This window comes from Durio zibethinus, chromosome 13 (genome assembly GCF_047325235.1).
Source record: "Durio zibethinus cultivar Kanyao isolate XHJ-2024 chromosome 13, ASM4732523v1, whole genome shotgun sequence".
NCBI classification, from domain to species: Eukaryota; Viridiplantae; Streptophyta; class Magnoliopsida; order Malvales; family Malvaceae; genus Durio; species Durio zibethinus.
This window is the reverse complement of record NC_143174.1, coordinates 5,499,796-5,520,151: the sequence shown is the minus strand read 5'-3', so window position 1 is coordinate 5,520,151 and position 20,356 is coordinate 5,499,796. Positions and strand designations below refer to the sequence as shown.

The 20,356-nt window shown below is 32.4% G+C and overlaps 2 protein-coding genes, 1 long non-coding RNA gene and 1 pseudogene across 8 annotated transcripts; 3 read left to right on the top strand and 1 right to left on the bottom strand.

The window, feature by feature from the left end:
* The first annotated feature begins 705 nt into the window (after positions 1 to 705).
* LOC111303949 (uncharacterized) lies at positions 706 to 9,312 on the top strand. The gene is made up of 10 exons (XM_022900495.2): positions 706 to 2,388; positions 3,498 to 3,628; positions 3,762 to 3,824; positions 3,982 to 4,071; positions 4,693 to 4,858; positions 4,999 to 5,188; positions 6,383 to 7,215; positions 7,685 to 8,299; positions 8,394 to 8,459; positions 9,000 to 9,312. The coding sequence occupies exons 1-10, from the start codon at positions 1,729 to 1,731 to the stop codon at positions 9,105 to 9,107; spliced, it is 2,922 nt and encodes a 973-aa protein (XP_022756230.1). The 5' UTR covers positions 706 to 1,728; the 3' UTR covers positions 9,108 to 9,312.
* On the bottom strand, positions 3,111 to 18,572 carry LOC111303951 (protein AE7-like). Of its 6 annotated transcripts, none has more exons than XR_016327109.1 (8): positions 18,178 to 18,528; positions 17,730 to 17,800; positions 17,389 to 17,489; positions 17,188 to 17,287; positions 16,021 to 16,227; positions 15,687 to 15,879; positions 15,541 to 15,594; positions 13,271 to 13,465 (listed from the first exon to the last, which is right to left on the bottom strand). XR_016327109.1 is itself a non-coding variant. In XM_089742801.1 (5 exons), exons 1-5 carry the CDS (start codon positions 18,200 to 18,202, stop codon positions 16,501 to 16,503), a joined length of 456 nt encoding a protein of 151 aa, XP_089598927.1. In that variant the 5' UTR covers positions 18,203 to 18,572; the 3' UTR covers positions 16,156 to 16,500. The 6 variants fall into 6 exon arrangements, 1 of the variants encoding a protein (XP_089598927.1); XR_016327108.1 differs by having other exon boundaries at positions 16,061 to 16,227; positions 18,178 to 18,525; XR_016327110.1 differs by lacking the exon at positions 16,021 to 16,227 and having other exon boundaries at positions 18,178 to 18,557.
* Positions 9,602 to 12,568, top strand: LOC149515269 (uncharacterized). Its single transcript, XR_016327113.1, has 2 exons — positions 9,602 to 10,001; positions 11,855 to 12,568. It is a non-coding gene; the product is annotated as an uncharacterized LOC149515269 (long non-coding RNA).
* On the top strand, positions 13,472 to 15,646 carry LOC111303950 (pentatricopeptide repeat-containing protein At5g13770, chloroplastic-like; annotated as a pseudogene).
* Positions 18,573 to 20,356: the final 1,784 nt, after the last annotated feature.

Here is a 20,356-nt window from a genome sequence, read left to right as displayed (position 1 = left end):
CAACTTGAAATTGATCTTCTATTTGTGCTTTGTATCACTTTCCTCTGCTTTTATCTTATTTGTCGTTTGCTTCTTTGTTAAAAGCATAAAATTCCGATTGCTTAGTTCAATAATAAGACAAAAGGTAATATACTAACATAGTATAAGAGGAAAGAGTAGTAATAAATTATTTTATGCAAATAAAATCATAATATAAAGATAAAAATATACATAAATATTATAATTTTAATTTTAATTTATTAAAATATAAATATATAAATTAACTGAATTAAATTTCGATCAAATAACTCATTTGTTTCATTTTTAAGAGATTAGAATCTGGAGGATTCTTTTTAGCCTCTTTCTAGTGGCTGACCCAAGAAAATAATAAGCAAAAGGATGGCAAGGCTGCAAAATCCAGGAACATAATAACTCCTGTAGACCTCACTTTTGGCACCCTCTCCAATCAGGGCCATTGATAAATGAACGATGGAGGGATGCTTTTGGATTTCCCCAATGGAATCCAATCGATGATATTGGTATTCACTACATGGTATGTGCCATAAGGGGATTCACGTCTACCAAAATTGAAAAGGCCAATAATTATCATATGTGGACCATGCATGGATGATGACAGATCTCATACAGATATATATATATATATATATATTGAAATAATTACCTAAGAAAATTTATCATTACAAAAACACCATATCAGCCCAACTTCCAACTTGTTACCTGTCTCTTTCATTTACCAATTACCATAGAAAATTAGTAATATCAATATCAGCTGACACATGGTCACATGCCCAACCGTAGCATCCCACAAATTAAATATAAGAATTCTACTGAAAAATCTTAATGATTCTATGCTTGAAAGCAAGTACCCTTACCGGTCAATGGACCCCATGGGCTATGAGTGTCGTTCAACAGCCTGTACTTGTAAAGTCAATTGATCACTGAGCAGGATGAACTCACCTGAATGCAACTTGTAATAATACAATGAATCTATTTCTTGCTGTCTACTGTGGAGAGCGGAGGTGGTAGAGGAATTTCAGGAAATGGATTTACTTTATAAAAACAAGCAAGGATGTTTCCATCACCATGTTTACCATACTGGTTAAATTTTTTTGGTTAAGTGGAAACAGATTTTTGAGTTTTGTTCCTTATATTCTCCCTTCAAATTAGTTTAAATAGATTTATGTAAGAAAATAAATTTACAAAAAAATATTATTTTTATAATTTCTAATAAATTGGAATTCAAACAAGTAAAAAAAACATTCATTTATCACTTGAGCCAACACCTGTAAGTGATTAAACTTTAAATATAGCGATAAATTAATACAAGACTGACTCAAAGTCGTTATGATTAGGTTAGAAAAGCATCATTAGCTGCAAGCAACACATACAGAGGAAAATACCAGTCAAAAAAAAAAAAAAACCTACCGAGAAACTTGACTTTGTGGTTGTTAGTTGTTACCACAAGAGTGGTGACAAACACAGATGCCCAGCAATATAGGTGTAGATAGTAGCTTCAATCTAAGAAACCTGTATCATGTAATTATTTTCTCTCATGGTCCCCCACAGCATAATCTTCTTTCTCTTGATCTCATGGCAATAGAGCGGCCACGAAAGGAGCAGTTGTCTTTCCAAAAGTGCTGATTAGTCCTTTAAGTACTACGGGAAAGCCGTTTTGTCTATGGTCCATATGGGGCACCACAAACTGTACAAAACCAACCTAACTTGCTTATGACACAATCAGCATATGTTAGTTTGGAAGAGTTCTGTTATATCTGGCTTCCTCTTTCCTTATTTTTTTTTTTGGGTTCTTCAGCTACTATGTCTATATTCCATTTAATAACTTTCATCTGGGTCCTTCTGTCAGTAAGCTACCTTGTCTTTCTTACTTCTGCCTCATGGTGCCCGCACTTTGTTCAACAAACAACTCGACAATTCGAGCAGAAAACAGATCGATTCTGGGAGTTTCAAGAGCAATCCAACAGATGGGTTGAAGTGAAACTTCCTTTTGATCTTGTATCTTGTGTTAATGATAACTGTACTAAAGTAGGTTTTATTGATCAAACAAGAAGGACCAAAGAAGAGCACTTACAAAATGAAAAAGATGTTTCTAACCAAAAGAACTTAAAAATGAAGGATGGTGATATGGGAGGGCTAGAGGAGAACTCTTTTACAGTTTTGCCTCTAAGAAAAAGAATTTCCTTGACAAAAATGTCCGATACATCCATTTGGGTTACCGGTGAAAGTGGGTCTATCTATGAGAGGTTCTGGAATGGAGTCCAGTGGGTGATAGCACCACATGACCTGCACATATCAGCAGGTGGCGCAGTCTCAGTTTTGATTGTCAACCAGACAATTCTTGCTATCTCAGAGGAAGGGAATCTATACCAGGTACCACTAAGCACCAGTTCCTTTCAAATTTTCATTAGACGAAATAGTATGAACTAGACAGGATTGTATACTGGAACTTTTGAGTACTTTTAAAATCAAAACAATTACAGTGATGTTATATAAGTAAAGAACCAACCCTAGAATCAACCATCCTACTCAATTTTTGCTTCTTCCCTTTAATTTTGTTTTATTAGTTGTCTAGTTATCCTAAAGTTGGGTGGGATAAAGGTTGCAATTTGAATGAGATGAATTTCTTCCTATGGTTAGTGAACAAAGTAAATTTCAACTAAACAATATCGGGATCATTTCCCTTTGTGTAAGTGCCTGCAATTAAAAGGTTTCTACAATATTCTGATGGTCTATATTTACATGCACTAGATTAGAGTGACAAGTCATGTTAATAAGAGCTGCACCACAGAGCAGAAATAAAGCATGCACATAGAACCACTTCGATCATCATGCATATGTAGAACACCAAGAAGTCAAATGTTAATTATACTGAAACAAAGCCTAGTAGGAAAGTAATTCAATGGTGTTTTTCAAATAAGTAAACTATTAATGGAGGATCTCGGGCACCACAGCACCAGAATCAGGATGTATTCCAATCATAACTAACAGGAAATAAGGCCAACCCCAAGGCAAAGAACTTTTACATTATGTTTGTACGTTGGGGGAGTAGGAGAGAGTAGAGTGCAAAGGAGCAAAAGATTTAATCTAACCTGTTTGGAAATGAACTAACGTACCAAACCCTGAAAAGATAACTTCTTAAAATCCCTCAAATCGAAGGATTTTATAGTAAATAGTCCACTTTGATTATTTCATCTTGTGATCCCCCTTTTAGCCTACAAAATACAAATTATTTTCGTGATGATTTTAACTCAGGTTACAGTTGTAATTGAGCATAAACTTGCTATCAACTATACTCTCCTCTCCACTCCAAATAAGGCAGAAGTGCCATCACAGTCTACTTCAAAACTCCATTCTCAAATTTCTTAATCAATGGCCTCAATAATAAAAACATATAACATTTTGCAAAAGGGATTTACATAGATTGTCACCACAAGGGTTCCTTGATGCTATTATTGAATGATTTATCCTCCTCTTTTCAGATGCAACTCAGTGACAGCTCACAGCCAATTTGGGTGGAGTTCAAACCTGCATTCTATCAAAGTACAGACAAAGAAGCAGAACAGAGTTCAGTGATTCAAATAAAGTCCGGTACTGTTTCATATGATGGGCTGTAAGTACATTAATTCAATATTAAGAATTTTGCTTCAGGGAATAATACAAAATGGAGGGCCTTGGTCAAATTTCATTGCAAAATACATGCAATATGTCTCAACCAATAGTCGATTTTTCTGAACTCAATGCAGGAGAGTTTATTTCTGCACAAAGAATGGCTTGTTGCTGGAACTCAGTGAGGTTGAGCCTCCAAGGTAGAACTTTTTCGTTCAAATTCTTAATGCAAGTAGAGACCTTCATTCATTGCTACCATGTGATGCAAGTCTCATTTTCCAGTCTCTGTAAATGAGATTTAGATTCCAACAGGAGACTAATATCCTGTTGGGAATATGTGCTGTAAACAAAGAACAGGTGGGAGAATCATGGCCGACCACCAGGAGCAGATGTAGCAGCAATAGCTGACGCAGCTAGAATTAGATCAGAAGTAGTATATACAATAAGGTGCTCTCTCTTTCTCTCTGTAAGCACACAAACATCCAAAATCCTTAGCCATTTTTTTAGGCCAGTAAAGAGACATAAAATATCCTTAGTTTAACAAGGCATATTTTTATTCTCTTTGACATAAGGTTTAAATTTATGATGGATAAAATTTATCTTATCTTCTGTTGTAATTTTATCACTATACTTTCCAATTTGATTCAAAAATGGTCAAAAGTTAAAAATTTTGTAAAATATTCCATTATTTCTTTTGCCATTAACTTTAGACTATTTTGGAACCAAATTAATAAGTACAATGGCAAAAAATTGCACATGTTTGAAGATAGCAGTAAATTTGATTCACCACCTTAAGCAGAGTGGTAAATTCAAACCTTATTCCATTCTTTTTTAACAAATACATAATTCAGTTAGCTGGAAGAAAAGCATTGTCAAATAGAGAAATCAATGCACAATAAAATAAAATAGTCACCAAAACAAGCTCCGAAGATCTGAGGGAAAGAATTATGTGTGAATATGTATGTTGTTATAAGAGTATAAATTATAATCTGTTGTTTATTTTCAGCTTTATGATTACCAGAGTGATTATCCAAAAAAAGGTGAGCTAAACATGAAATGATGCAATAGTTCTACAGGTCATCTCTATGAATATGATAAGAGCTCGAGGCCATCATGGAAGAAGCATCTACAAAGTGAAGAAACTGTGAATGATGGTTCTCTAATACCATTACTGGGGTGTACGATACATGGCATGAGTGGAGATCACTCTGTATCCTTGTTTCTCCTAACAAAGGTATTCTGAGTAAACAATTCATACTCTCACATATCACCAATACTGACAAACTAAATACACATTAGAGCACCAAAAGATTTGTACAAATCCTATAATTCTAAACTTGATATTATGTCTTACAAACTTCTTCAAATATTCAGGGAGGTAAATTGGTTGAGAGACGACTACATCAAAGGAAATGGAAATGGATAGCCCATGGAAGTCCAGAAGATCATTACATGACATCTGTTACTCCCCTACTGGAAGATGAGCCAAATGAAAGGTTCTTCTCATTGTTTCTCACTACATCCACTGGATCAGTTTTTGAGTATCGAATACCAAAGCATTCAGGTAAGTCACGTGGTGTTATAAAGCTCTCTTTTAATTTTTTTTCTTTTAAAGAAAAAGAAAGAACTGAATAGCTTTATAGGTAATCTCCCTTAAATGATATCTAAAAAATATTTTAGTTTTTTTGAGGTTAAACCATATGGTTCCCAGATATTCAAGCTATATATTTTTTTACTATGGTGCTCAAACTCTTCATTTTCCTTGAAGAACTGGTGTCTGACATATATCCGACCAGCATAGTTATGGAAGTATGGTTCTACAAATATATGAAAAACTGAGAAAAAAATTGAACATACTTGTGCCAGACACATAACCATATCTGACATTCACACCCCAGTTCAAGTAACATAATTTTTTCTTAAATCAAGATATTGATGTCAATAGTAATCTCATTCTGAACCACATCAGAATATAATTCTAATAAACATTTCCACTAAGGTGCACCACTGTATTTTTTGCTTTGCTTGTGATCGAGAAACCAGTTAAAATATGTGGACATGAAAGAAGCTAATACAGTCCATCAAAAAGTAGAAAAGAAATAATAAGATTTAGAACACCATAAGTAAAGGTAACTGTAAATTGTGGAAACCAATAATATCAGATATTTCCACATCTAATTATACATATGCCAACAGCCTACAAAATTTAAGGATTGTAGTCACTTCCAAATACTCCTATATATCAGAGCAATCACTTATTGACATAAAGCTGAAGAAGCATGAAAAGACTGAAGGAAAAATGTCTCGAGCGGCCATGACAGCAGATAATTTAGCAAGTCAAAATGAGGGAGTAGATGATAAAGCAATCAGCATTGAGTTCAGCAGTAAAAAAAGTTTCCAAAAGAATTTGAAATGCAACTTCCAATTCAACGAGTTTAATTAAATAATAAAGATGACTCAAATCTTAGCTGCAAAAAACTAACAACAGCAGAAGTAGCTAGGTTCCTTGAACCAAATTCACTTCCAAAAACTCTAAAGTCAATCAGGTAGGACAAATGAGGTTGTCCATTCTTACGTACCTGTAATTCTGGGAATTCAAGACTTTTATTACATGAAACCTCCAAGCAAGATAGGATAAATGCACGAAATCATGTAGTGTTAAAATAATGATGCATTTGCATTACCTACAAGTTACAATTTTCTAGAAAATCTAGCACCAAGACTACATCCTTGATGTAACTTTTACGTGTCAAGATAGGTACAGCTCAAGAGAACCAAATTTCAGAAGCATGGCTGAATCATATGCATCCACCAAACACAAAAGCTGCAAGAGGTATTGCAGGACTCAAATTTCAACCTGGCAGGACACTGTTTGCACTGGATGATGGTAGACTTGCAGAGTTACATATACCTGGCCTAGGTGGTGAAAATTCTGGGCCAACACATCAATTTAAAATGCGAAAAAAATTATCATCTAAGTATGTCTGGTCAATACTAGATGCCCCCGAGACAGAAGGATGGAATGCAGAGTATTGCACAGAAGAACGTGCACCTATGAATTGCATAGCAGGAATAAAAGATGAACCAAATGATTCAGGAAATACAAGATCACTGACAAGGAGAAAAGGTAATAAAGCACAACAGGATTACTTATCTCTAGGCACTTCCAGGAGTAGAGTAGTGAAAATATCAGAAGAATATAGTATCCCAGACAACTGGATCAACATCAACTTCCGACTGAGGGTGATGCAAGCAGGTGTATCATTTTTTATCATAACAGATGGTGGTTTGACCTTTGAATATCTTTACACTGAGAGTGTATGGCTCTGGTTAAGACATGATCATTCAACGCCAATGAGAGGTGCCCTGGGAAACTACAATGTAAGTTTATTTTTTGTTGATGTGTATGGAACCTTGCTTATCAGAGAAAGGAGCGGCAATGAGCTAGCATGGATAAATTGCACTGCAATGAGGAAAGGAAGGCAAGTTGTTGCAGGCCCTCCTTGGGATGGTATGCCAGGTAAACTAAAAGTCACAGCAGAAGATGCACTCTTCTTTGTGAGCAAAAGCGGAAGACTACTGCAGTTCACAGTAAGTTGCAGAAATCAAATAAAATTAGAAAAGCAAACAGATTAATTAATCATGGTTTGTTTATTTAATTTTTCTTTTCCTCCTAAAAAAGAAAACAAAGAAAAGACAAAAAGGGAAAGATAACAACAATTCTACTTTTTTGTTTGAAATTCTTCCATAAGACATACAAACCTTGAATTATATATTCAAGTACTAATCAATTTATCTCATTTTCACCATATTATACCTAAAACCATTTTACTAGAGAAAAATTCCAAATTATCCCTTATGCTGCATCACATTCTGAGGATCCAAAATCGCATTGCACAGTGTCAGGGGCAACTGAGTACTAGTTAAAGTTAAAACTATAAAATGAAAATTTTAACACTTCAAACATAATTCCAGTATCTAGACTTCAAAAAGTAGTGTACAGATTCTTTGAAATGTTCCAGCAGTGCTGCACTAATCACCATCCTTAAATGTCATGTAGGTTGCCCTGAGGAAATTCAAATGGAAAGATTGTCGAAACCCTCCTGAAACCAAACTTGCATGCATAATAGACCAAGAAATCTTTAGGGAAAATATAGTGTTTGTTGTTGGAAGAAATGGCCGGCTCTACCAGTATAACAAAGTAACTGAGTTGTGGCATGAGCATTACCAATCTCAGCATTTGGTTCTATCCAGGTTGCCAGGAACTGCTATGAGGCCTTCGTTATTTTCACTAACAGGTTCACTTTTCATGCTTTCGGAAGATGGTGGACTAGTTGAATATCACTGGAATGCATGGGATGGCTGGACCTGGGTGGAACACGGCACTCCATGCAAAGATGTTACCTTGGTTGCTCCTCCCGGACCATGTTTCCAAGGCAATCAACTGTTTTTGATAGGTTCAGATGGAAACGTATACCTAAGGTACATGGACCAATTGACATGGAGATGGAAAAACTGTGGTTTCCCACATAATGGAGAGAAATCTACTGAAGATCAAACTGAAATGGGAGCCCATGATAGAAAGGAAGAAGTTAGTATTGATAACGATCTCACAGCTAGTTTTGATGACAATATGGAGAATCCAAATGATCCCAACAGAAACTGTGACCCAAAGGTTTGTATCCAGCTATTCACACTCACTTATTCCTACAAGTCTACAGCAAACAGTGATGTTACACTGATTTTAAAATCTCTACAAATACATACAGGTTGCTCCTACAAGACCAATTCCATTTTCTGAAGATTCGGCTATATTTGAGCTAAGAGACGACAGAGTAAGCAATCAAAACCACAATTATCTATGTTTCTAGTTTCCAACTTCCTTTAGTTCTCCTAAGTAACCAAAACATAGCCATACAAAGTATATAATAAACTTCATGAACGTGTCATACATAGAAACAAATTTCAAACAAAAATGTCATCATAAATTATAACTCACTAAATAGCATGCAAAACTTAAGTTCTTCACATCATTTTTGTCAAGTTTTTCCCAAAAAAAAAAAAATTGCTGGGGTCCATGACAAAATGAATAACTTTAAATATGAAAACTTAGGCTTTCCTTGATAGGAAGGAAGGAAACTGATAACGATGGAAAACTTATTAATCCAATGATTAAATTTGATAACCATTTTCCTATTTTGTAGCCTAACCTTTAAATTAATAAGTTTACATCCTTACCCCTTTTCATTCTCTCTACCAAGTAAAGCCTTAATTTCATTGGCCAACTTGTAGAAAAAGATATAAAGAACCTTATCGAAGCTTTGTTGGGACTGAGCAATGAATAAGAAGCTAATGAAAATTATTAAATGTTGCAGTTGGCAGAAATTCGGGAAGTTGATGACACACAATGGGTTTGGGTACGGATCATTGGCACTCCAACAAGCTCATGCACATCAAGTTACTGGACCGCTTTGGCATCATGAAAAATCAAACAATACCCCCTCCCCCTACCCAACGCCCCCCCAAAAAAAAAAAAAAATTTACAGCTATTACAGTTACACAGCAGCACACATTAGAATTTAGGTATAAATTTCAATGTATATTAAACAAACTACAGAATTTCAGACATAATGTATAGCTTTAAAAACTTGCAAAAAATCCAAATATAAACAAGATTTTAGAATTTTACTATTTGGCTTCCAACAGATTATAGTTTTAACAATGCAAAGAATTTAAAGTAAAAAGTTTCGCAAGTTGCATGCAATAAAAGAATATTAGGGGCTTAGAGCCTTTGTCCTGTGATAACTGATGATCATGATTTTAATTTCAACTCAATTAGATTAATATCAATTTTTAATTTTTATACGAGATTGTGAGTAAATTTCAGGTTCTCATGTACACTAAAGAAGAAAAAAAAAAAAAGAATTAATACATTTTTTAAAATGGTATGTTTAATTCAAAAATGAAAGAAACTTACCTGAATTTGAAATTTGGAGAGATTTTTCAACTTGAAGCATCACTTTCCGACTGAAAATTGAGATAATATTTTTCATTTTAAGAAATAAGAGTTCGGGTTTTGACCCTTTTCCCCGATTTGGGTTGCGACCCGGTTTTTTACCATTCATTTTTCACCGACTTTTCATCTTAAAAAATTTAAAAAATTAAAACGACATCGTTTGGAGATCTTTTATGGTTTTATTTGTGTTCTTTTTTCTTGGGTCCGGAAATCCGTTAACCGAGTCATCCATGGTGGTTTGTGGGGGATGGTTAATGGTGGGAATCGGATCTCTTGTCTTGCCTGGATTTCGCTTCACCACTTATACCTCGAAGCTTCTTCTGTCGAAGTATCCTCTGATTGCAGCCATCCAAAACGACAGGTAATATCAGTTTGTCGTTTTTATGTTCTTCAATTTTCCTTCGATTTCATTTTTAAAAGGGATTTTACCTTTACATAGAACAATTATATCTGAATATAGATCTTAAAATTTTAGACACAACACAAAAATATACAAAAAAAAATAAGACATGAAAGTAATTCGGTTAAAAATTTTGATAAAAACTATTACGGATTAGACAAAATCTAAAAAATATGTTTCGTATTTGACGTCTTGCGATAATTTTCATGTTTTACCCAATATAAACACAACACGATTGAATATATGACAGTAGTAGTACATTTTAATCAACTAAGGCAAATTTTAAAGTAAATAGAAGGTAAATGAGAAGGAGTAAACACAAATAAAAGTAACAGATTAAATCGAAGCTTTACTTATTTTTTGTATATATATTTTTTTTAATTTGATAGAAGTATAATCTCAAAAATGTTTGAACAGAGAAGCAGATTAATTATCTCAGTTCTCTTTTCGCCAGCTTATATGTGCAAGGATGGTAGCATTGTTTATGTTTAATCTCTCTATTAGCCTTTGGCTATTTTGGCATGCTGTTATCCGTATCTAATACATACACTTTGGTTGCTTTTTTTTTTTTTTTAAATACTTGATACACTTTGGTTGCATGTCTGTTTGCAATTGCTGATTTAGCTGATTTTTGGCTGTTGCCTGGGCTGCTAATCTTTGTCAGTGATGGCAAAGAATAGCATAGTTTTCTCTTTTTCCCTTCTTTTAACTTTCTTTTTCCCATATCCAAGATTTTTTTGGGTATCCAAGTATAATATATATATATATATATATATATATAACTGCTGATGTATTTACCAATTTTATCGACGACAAGAGTGTCCAAGAGAAAATTTTTGGGGTGTTCAAAGGAAAATTTTCCTTCAAATTTTCTTATTTTCCAATCTTTGGGGTTATCCATGACATCTTACCTATATATGTGGATACGCCTCTGGTCTGGGCTAAGCTAGCAATGCTTAATGTTTTTGCATTGTTATCTTTTGTCGGTCTAGGTAATTTTGGTAAATATGCAGTTGGATGTTCTTGTTGCTAGTGCTACAGCCTACTAGGCATAAAAATATGGCAAAACAGATATGTGTGTTGATATTCCGGCTACCTGTATATGCCTATCTATCCAAACAGAAGGAATAAAGGTAGCAAGAGAAAGGTGAAAGGCCAAAGTGGGGATGTGGTGCAAAGGAAAACGACTCATAAGGGAAACACTTTGTGATTAGAGTTCCCTCAAGTTGAACTTCTGCTTTATATGATTTTTTGTGGCTTGTACGAATGAGCATGGTGGATTCATTTTCAAATTGACAGTTATCTTTCCAACTTGTTGATGATTGATCAAATTAGTTTTTGTTAAAGTGGACAGGCAAAAAAAACCATCAAGATTATTTAGGCTAGTTTGCTTTTACGATGGTTGCAAGTGTTGCAGATGTGATGTAGTTCTGTTACTTGCCTACCAAGGCAAAATCAATTAGCCTTGTGCTTGGCTGCATATTAAAGTTAGATTTGACCATTTATACATTCCTGTCAAACGTGTAAAAATACGAATGGACACGTCAAACACAACACATTTTTTTGTTTTTGTCAAATCCGTATAAAATTTTTATTAATATTTTAAATTATGTAACTTTTATTTTTTATATTATATCATCGTACCATATTTAAATTTATCATGTTAAATTGAAACGTGTCATAAAATATTTTCTTTTTCTTTTTTACACTATATGTTTAAGCTTTACAGGTATTTCTTTTTATTATTCATGACTTTAAAATATTGAAGTCCCAATATGTTTTTTCCTTGATTCTCGCTTCCCTTTCTTTAACAGGTATTACGGCTGCTTGGTGCCGTTAACACTTCCTGTACTTGTGGTTGCGGTATGTTTCCATTGGCTTAGCATGAAATTATTCAAGCATACATGACATCCGTAGCAACAACCAATGAATCTGAGGAAACAAAGGAATGATATTTGGAAATGAGAGGTAAACTGAGGTAGGTGCTCCACAATGTCAATTTTGGACATGTGATAATACTGAGTTTTTTTTTTTTTTCCTTCCTTTATTGTAATCTTGGCAATTTTTGTATATATATTTATTTATTTGTGTCAAATACCTCTAAAATACAAAAAAAAAAAAAATTATCACAATTTATGTCAACATTTTAAACACTAAACACATTTTTTTCTTTTTGTCAATCTTATATATGAATTTTATTAAAATTTTAAATCGTATCATTATATATCTTATTTTATATTGTATTATCATGTCATGTTTAAAATGATCAGATGTACTATTGCATGTGTATAAATAGAAAGTTTGCAGATAGCAGATGCAAAATTAGATAAAATATTCTGCAGTCCCTTAAAATTAACCCCTCTTTCACTTATATTTTATGTTTCTACTTTGTATCAGTGACAGGCTTTGCTGTTTGATATGTAAGTCGACTTTGTAATCAGAATGATCTTTCCTGTAGTTTTTTTTTTCCTATTGGATGTAGTTTCTCAATTTCTTTACATACTAGTTATGAGTCAAGTTAGGCCTAAGAGTTTTGATGATCCTTTTATTTGTTACCATCTCAAAATCACTATAATAAAGAGTAAAAATCACTATTATCTCTCTGACAAATGGTTTTGAAAGCATGCTCTTTTTGTTTTTGGTTTTCTTTGGTTGATTTCTCTTTCTGAATAAAATGATTTTCTTGACTGAATTCCTCCTTTTTACCTACAGGGTACAGGGTGGTAGATTTGGTGGATTAGCGTATAGCAATTATTGATGATTGATTATAAAATAACCTCAATAATCTAATATTATCCACTCTTACAAGTTTCATCCACTTATTTTGTCCCCACCATCCACTTTAAAAAAATCATGATTAGATTCAATGATCGTAAAGGATGACATTTTAAGAAAATGATAAAATAATAAAATAATATATTATTTAAAATTTTAATAAAAATAAAATAAAAATTTTAAAAAATAAAAATTATATTTCATATTTAATGTATCAATACAAAATATAATATGATAATTTTTATATTTTATATGTATTTAAAATAAAATAAATATACAAGTTATCATATTTAATCGAATTTTTTTATTTTTTTTTGTCTTTCAACGGGGTTATAAGCTAAAATGTATATTTTTTTTATTCAAGTACAAGTTCTTACCCCCACCAATGAACGATTATAATAATTAAAAACACATGATCATTTTATGTTTATCTTCTTCCTAATTTGCAAAAACGATTGGCCAATTGGAAATTAAAGTCATTTAAGCTAGTAAATAGCTTTTACCTCTTGGTTTGAAGTTTCTTTCTCTTTGTTTTTCATTTTTACTGTTCTTTTCTTTGCCTTTCTCGGACAACTGAAAATTTTTGTTTCTGTCTCTCAGCCAACTCTTCTCTGCCTTCTCTCCAATGTTTGGCACAGCCATTCTAGTAGCTGCAAACATAACACTGTCAGAAGGCAGTCCTTTATTATTTTCAGACAAAGATAGATTTAAATTCCAATTGTCATGTTTGTATTGGTTGATATAATGCATGCAGACATGGCAAAATCCAACCCACAAAAAGATAAGCTATTAGTGTTCTGTTCCAACAACAGTTCCAATAACCTTATCTCCCCCAAAATGGCCATTTCCAGTTCTCCAGACTGGTCATTACCTTCAACTGATTCCTACACATCAAAACCAGTAAGTTTGGTCTCTTTTCATGATGCAAAACCCTTCACCTTGTCTCATTCCCCAGCTCCAACCTTCCATTATTCCACATCAACTCCTCAGGTTGTCCATTTTCTATCCTAGAAGATGTATCAACCAATGTGCCCATCACCAAGTTGGGCCTAAAATTTCATGATCCCCAACATTTTTCTCTACCAGATTTGGATAATTTAAATAGGTTTTTGTGTGGGTTATTTCAGGATATTCACAGTGAAGAGCTAGCATATGATTACCATGAGAAAGCAAAACAAAGGCCTGAATTCATACCACAAAAACCAAAGTTAAGCCTTCTAATCAGGTACTTGGTGCAATCCAAGAAATGGGATTTAATCATATCTCTTTCAAAGGATTTTAAGCATTAACATGTCTTGCCTGATGGTTATACTTGTTCTAGACTAATCAATACTTGTATTAGACCTAGAAAATTCAAGGTTGTGGAGACTTTGCTTGAAGTGTGTAAATCAGATGAGGAAGTTGCTGTCATTGCATTTCATTCAGCAATGGCAGGTTATAACAAGTTGCACATGTTTATAAGCACAATTGCTTATCAATGAAAATTTTCAGGATTCGGAATCTTATTGCCAGATAATGGAAGCTCATTAGCAAATTGGCGGTATGGACAAAGTTTCCTTATTTTTAATGAATTTGAAAGTAGGAAGTTGAATTTAACACCAGTTGCACGTAGCACATACAGTATTCTTTGCAAGTCAATGGCTAAATCAGGTCGAACTTATGAAGCTCTTGAATATTTCAAAGACATGACAAAGAAAGGAATTTTGTGAGTTCTTCAGTTTGCTGTTCCTTGATACACTCATTTTCGAACATTGGTGATTTAACTGTGGTTGAAGAAGTATTCAAAGATGCAGAGGAGAGGAGAATCGTAAGGGATCAAGAAGTGCTTTTTAAAACTTGTATTGATGTATATAGAAGAAAGGTTATTAGAGAAAACTTTGGAAGTTGTGATGGTGATGAAGAATACAAACATAAAGGTTTCTGATAGTATTTTCTGCACAATAGTCAATGGCTTCTCCAAAAGAAGAGGGTTTCGTTCTGCCATTGTAGTTTATGAGGAGCTGCTTTTTCAGGGCTGAAACCAGGTCAAGTAACTTATGCCTCGACCATAAATGCCTACTGTCGCAAACTCGAAAGCTGAAATGGTATTTTCAGAGATGGAACAGAAGGCGTTTGATAAATGTTTTGTGGCATATTCTAGCATGATGGCAACGAATGGGAAAGCAGGGAGCATAAGAGATGCAATGAAGCTTGTGGCTTAAATGAAACAGAAAGGGTTTCAACCAAATGTATGGGTTTACAATTTTTTGATGGACATGCATAGGAGAGTCAAGAACTTGAGACACGTAGAGAAGAGTTGGAAAGAAATGAAGCAAAGAAAGGTGGCACCGGATAAAGTTAGCCACACTGCTATCCTTAGAGCTTACAATACAGCAAGGGAGAATGAGATGCGTGTGAAATTCTACCAGGAGTTTAGGTTAACCAGGGAATTAATCTACAAGGCTATGGCTAGCATCATAGTTGGGGTTTTCTCTAAAACAAGCCCGATCAATAAGTTGGTGAAGCTTCTGCAGGACATTAAAACCGAAGGAACTCAGATGGATGGCTATATCATTCAGCTATGAATGCCTTGAGGGATGCTGGATTGAAAAGCAAGTTAAATGGTTGCAAAAGAATTTTGATGCTATGTAAATTACCTAACATGCTAGAATATTGAGGTGCACACATGAATGGCACTTGACCTCTCAAATTTTGATATCCAGGGTATATGTATTGAAGATCTCACCTGTATTGCTTCCAGCTTTAACACCAGAAGCTTTTTAATGGACGATAGTAGGATCTGCCAAAATGCTTTGCATAATTAGAATAAATTGTGATTATTTATTTTTCAATCTAGATTCATTAAGAAAACTCAGGGAAGAGATCTTTTACCTTGACATGTATTATGAGACCTTCAATCATCTACAAGTAGACTATATAGTAGATATACAATTGCTCTCACCGCATTTAGTAATATAATACATTCAACCATAGGATGGAGCCAGACATTCATCAACCATATCCACAAGGTTTGGGTTTTCTAGTGCTGCAGCAACACGTTCTTTATCATTCAGTTGTTTATTAACTGCATTACAGAAGAAAAAAGGAATTAGATAATCCATTAACTGCAACATTATGCACACAAGCTTTGTATTACTATATTTGACTCCTATTTCTATCATATAATAGTTAGTAGTTATTAATTAGCAAGAGAAACATTTCCCACCGTGAAAGGAAGATAAATTGGGGAAGGAATTAAATTCAACCTAGACCATAATGTGAAAGCGGTACCACACTTCTTTATAAAGTTAATCTAGAAATCTCCCTCTTAAAAATTTTTGGAAAACGAAGCTGGCATTGACTACTAGAGAAAAGGAGAGACAGTGTATGCAGCTTCAGTTGCATGAGTTCCAGTTGTGATCCTTATATCCATCTAAACACAAATAAAGAACAATCATTAGCATGGGTAAGGTAACGGGGAGTCAGAGACTGAAAAAGAGCATAACAATTTGCAAAGAGACTCTGCAGAATAAACGATGTATAATTTAAACATGACATGTAGGAACAAATAACTCCAAATAATTTGATTACATCGTTAACGAACAAACCATGCAGATGCAGAAAATTTTGTGGAACAGGTTTTTCTTATAGGAGCCTAGTAAGAACTTTTCATCAATTGATTTATTGACCACTCATCTTATCTGAACTAGTAACTATCAGTTGAGGTATGGGGTTTGAAATGATAAAGCCCTGCATATGGGTTTGGAAGCCTCATATCCTCATATGGACAGTATAAGCAGAATGAGAAAAGGGCTTCACATGTCGGACATATTGCTCCATTAGCAATAAATGACGTTGGAGTTACCTGCTCCATTTACAAGAAGAAACTTCAGTCTCAAATTCGTCTAGCACTAAAGTTCAAGCAGCAAATTTGAAAGTATTTAATATGCTATGAATAACCCCAATGGAATTTTAGTTATCAGTGCAATTTCTGAAGCAAAACAAGCAGCTCAGATCAACAGTGCATCTCTAGTGAGATAAGAATCAAAATTCTAAGTCTCGGACTTCAGGTTTTAAGATGAAAGAAATGAGAAACAAGTTCAAAGGTTGTAAGTCTGAAATGCAGAAGAAGTAATGACTACCTTTCTATTTCATTGAACTAATCCAACAAATTTAGGAAATTTCTTTTCTTCTCCCCAATTTTCTACCATCCAATCAACACATAAAATGCTTATGATCAGGGATACTAACATTATTTGGGACTAAGCTCTTATCCGCCCATTCCTTAACCAAAACAAACAGGAAAACAAACAGATTGGCTTTACATAATTCATACAGCACTAGATTAGCACAAAACGTAGAAAGGAAAAGATAAGGTTAGAAACATAAATACCTTGTAGCGAGAAGGGAGAATCCTCATAAGTTTGACTCTCAAGCAAAGACCAATAACCGTAGCCACACTACAATGTTCAACAGTAGGAATAAATGTGACCCTGAATAAGAAACAAACCAACAAGAAAACCATTTGAATAGATTGAATATGATAGAAAATGAGGAAGAAGCATATGAATAAGAGATAATTTGATCATTTTACCTAACATAACTATAGGTGTTGTCTACTTCAATGGCATCTTCAGTTATTACTTTAAGCTCTTCCAAAGAGTAGGGATGCTCAGGATCCTTTATATCTCTAACCTGATAAGAATATTAAGAAAATCAGAATAACTTGCTCCACATAACTTAATGCAAATATGGAAACATTATTATCAATAGCATGTTAATTTGGATATGAAGAACTAATACAGAAAAAGTAAACTTGAATAACTTGCACAAAGGAAAGGGATTAATCAATAGTAAGAATAGAACAATAAGGATATCAAAAATTTCTTGTTAGTCAATAGGTTCGACGGCATATTCATCAGGTAAAGTTGCTACGTTACAAACGCGCCGCTCTTTCTTCTCGTACACGACCGGATTTGCAATTATCAAACCGGACACCATAATTTCTGAATTCAATAAACAAAATCAAATTATAAAAATAAATCAACCTCACTGCAACTCCTCTTTTCTACCATAATATGAAAATAAATGTTTTTGGTTTATCAAGTAAAAATAAATCAACCTTACAATCACTGCAACTCTTTTTTTCTACCATAATATAAAAATAAATGTTTTTGGTTTATCAAAATTGCAGACCTATGGTTTCTACATCCATTCAAAGGGACAATTTGGCTTGATGATCAAAATTCCTGTTTGTTTTGGTTAAGGAATAACGATAGAAACCGTAAGGCTACAAATTTGATCATCAAGCAAATAAATGAATATTAGTATGTAAGTTTAGATAATTTTATAAGAAATTAAGCAAAATCCTCCCAAAATTTACCGATTTGCAGTGCACAGCCGGGCATCCTAGACACTCGACAAAGGGGCAAAGTAATAGCGGGAAGGTTATGTGAGACAGGAGATTAAATGTAGAGAGTTAGTGTTTTATCGAAGACAAAGATTAAATGGATTTAATCAACAGACAATGAACAATTGCTAAGAGATCCAAGAACAGATACGGAAATTGGACAAAGATCCAAAACCAAGAGGTAAAGGTATGTTGCTTTTTTAACGGCTAGGTCTTTGTCTCAAACAGGGTTTTTTCAACGCACTTTGGATCGAACGGCTAAGCGTCCAATCCGTTGTAAATATCTGTCCGCTCATTGAAGTTTGTATGAAGAGTGGTACTATTTGTATCCCATCTTCCTCTTTCCATATTTCATTATTATTAAAACCTAATTTTTTACTCCACGCACTCCAAAATCAAAATATAAATTTATCAAAAGTTTTCATCTCCTCTAATTTTATTTCTTCTCCATTCTCAACCTAAAATCTAAGGAAATGTATGAATAAATATTTATAAAAAAATAAAGAAAAAAAAGAAAATATTTTAAAATATATATATGTATCTATTATTTAGATAATTAAAATTAATAAAAAAAAAACAAATTTAACAACCTTTGGATAAAACGTGAAAAAAAATAATTTATTATAATAATTTTTTTCAATTATAACTTTTAATTGCATGTGATTTTAGAGTACTTTTTAGATTATGATATATTTTATTTTGTATGATTTTATAATTGCTATTATATTAGTAGTTTTTAATCAAGTAAAATAAAAAATATTTTACAAATATGCATTTATGAATTTTTTTGTTATTGCTAAAATTTCAACACATTATCACTTTGACGATGTATTCATATAAAAGCTATTAACTATAAAAAATACAATCATATAAAAATATTATATCTCATAAACTAAAAAAATTATGTCTATTCATATGCAATTATTCATCAAAATCAAATTACTAAAATATTATAAAAAAATTTTATATTGAAAAAAACATATAAAACTTACTTAAAAAAATAGATAACTTAAAAAAATTTGCAGGAAGATTATGATGCAATTAGGTTTTTTTAATTAGAATTTTAATATTAATAAAATGATGGATATAATAATCTTTTTTATAAAAATAAAATTTTTTCAACTTTCTTTTCTTTAGCTTTTCCTCCAAATTGAGATATTAAAAAAATAAAAATTATAAGAAAAATTAAAGGTTATTAAGTTTTCACATCTTTTTATTTTCTTTAAATTAAAAATTCATCCAACCAAATGAATGGTCTTTCTGTTTCCATTTCTTTATTTATTTTCCTTTTCTTTCTTTTCTTTTCCCTCAATCCAAACATAGTATAAAAGATTTTAAGCCTCAATCAAATTAAATTAAAAAAAATACCATTTACAGTTTAAAAAACATAAAATTAAAAGTGAATCATTTGTTTTTTTTTTTTTTTGGTTTGATTTTATATTTAATTTCTTAAAAGTTTATATTAAAACATTTGAATGTGATTCGAAATTTTAAAAATAAATTTATAAAAGTTTTTAAAGATTCTCAAAATAGACGTTCAATTTTAAAAAATCTTTAAGAATTTTTAAAATTAAATTTTTGAAAAGAGGTATAAAAAACAATGTAAAACACATAAAAATAATTTATTAATAAAAATTTAAATAATTTCGTTAAAAATTAAAATTTTAAGATGTCTAGATAAAAAATTAGACTACAAATAGCAACACTGTTATATGAAAGGTCATCCCATTTCTATACTAGTACTGCATGAAAGATCACTTAATAAAATTAATTAAATTTTATATATTTATATATTATTTATTTAATTATTTAATTTTATTATTTATATAGGTAAACACCTCAAATTTAAAGTAAATTAAAAATAGTTAACTATTTATTAAAAAATAAAAAAAAGTTAACTTTTATGTATATTAAAATATATTTTTATCAAAATAATAGCTATTGAATTAAACTTTAAGCATTAGTTTAACGGTAAGGAGGAGCCTTACTTTTTAATTTGTTAAATAATTTATTTATTTGATTATTTTACAATTATAAATGTAAGTAATGTTTGAATATGATTATAATTTATACTTATAATATTAAAAAAAAACTTTACGTACTTAATCAGTATTAATAAGTTATTAAATCTAAATATTGATTTATAAAAATA

What these genes read in the sequence shown, in the direction of transcription:
- LOC111303951 (XM_089742801.1), bottom strand. Translation starts at nt 18,202, where the DNA reads ATGCCCGGCTGTGCACTGCAAATCG. An exon ending in AAGAGCGGCGCGTTTGTAAC is followed by an intron (nt 17,490 to 17,729) that starts GTAGCAACTTTA and finishes TATTCTTATCAG; the next exon opens with GTTAGAGATATAAAGGATCC. An exon ending in AACACCTATAGTTATGTTAG is followed by an intron (nt 17,288 to 17,388) that starts GTAAAATGATCA and finishes TTTCTTATTCAG; the next exon opens with GGTCACATTTATTCCTACTG.
- LOC111303949 (XM_022900495.2), top strand. Translation starts at nt 1,729, where the DNA reads ATGACACAATCAGCATATGTTAGTTTGGAAGAGTTCTGTTATATCTGG. An exon ending in AGGAAGGGAATCTATACCAG is followed by an intron (nt 2,389 to 3,497) that starts GTACCACTAAGC and finishes TCCTCTTTTCAG; the next exon opens with ATGCAACTCAGTGACAGCTC. An exon ending in ACAGAAACTGTGACCCAAAG is followed by an intron (nt 8,300 to 8,393) that starts GTTTGTATCCAG and finishes AAATACATACAG; the next exon opens with GTTGCTCCTACAAGACCAAT.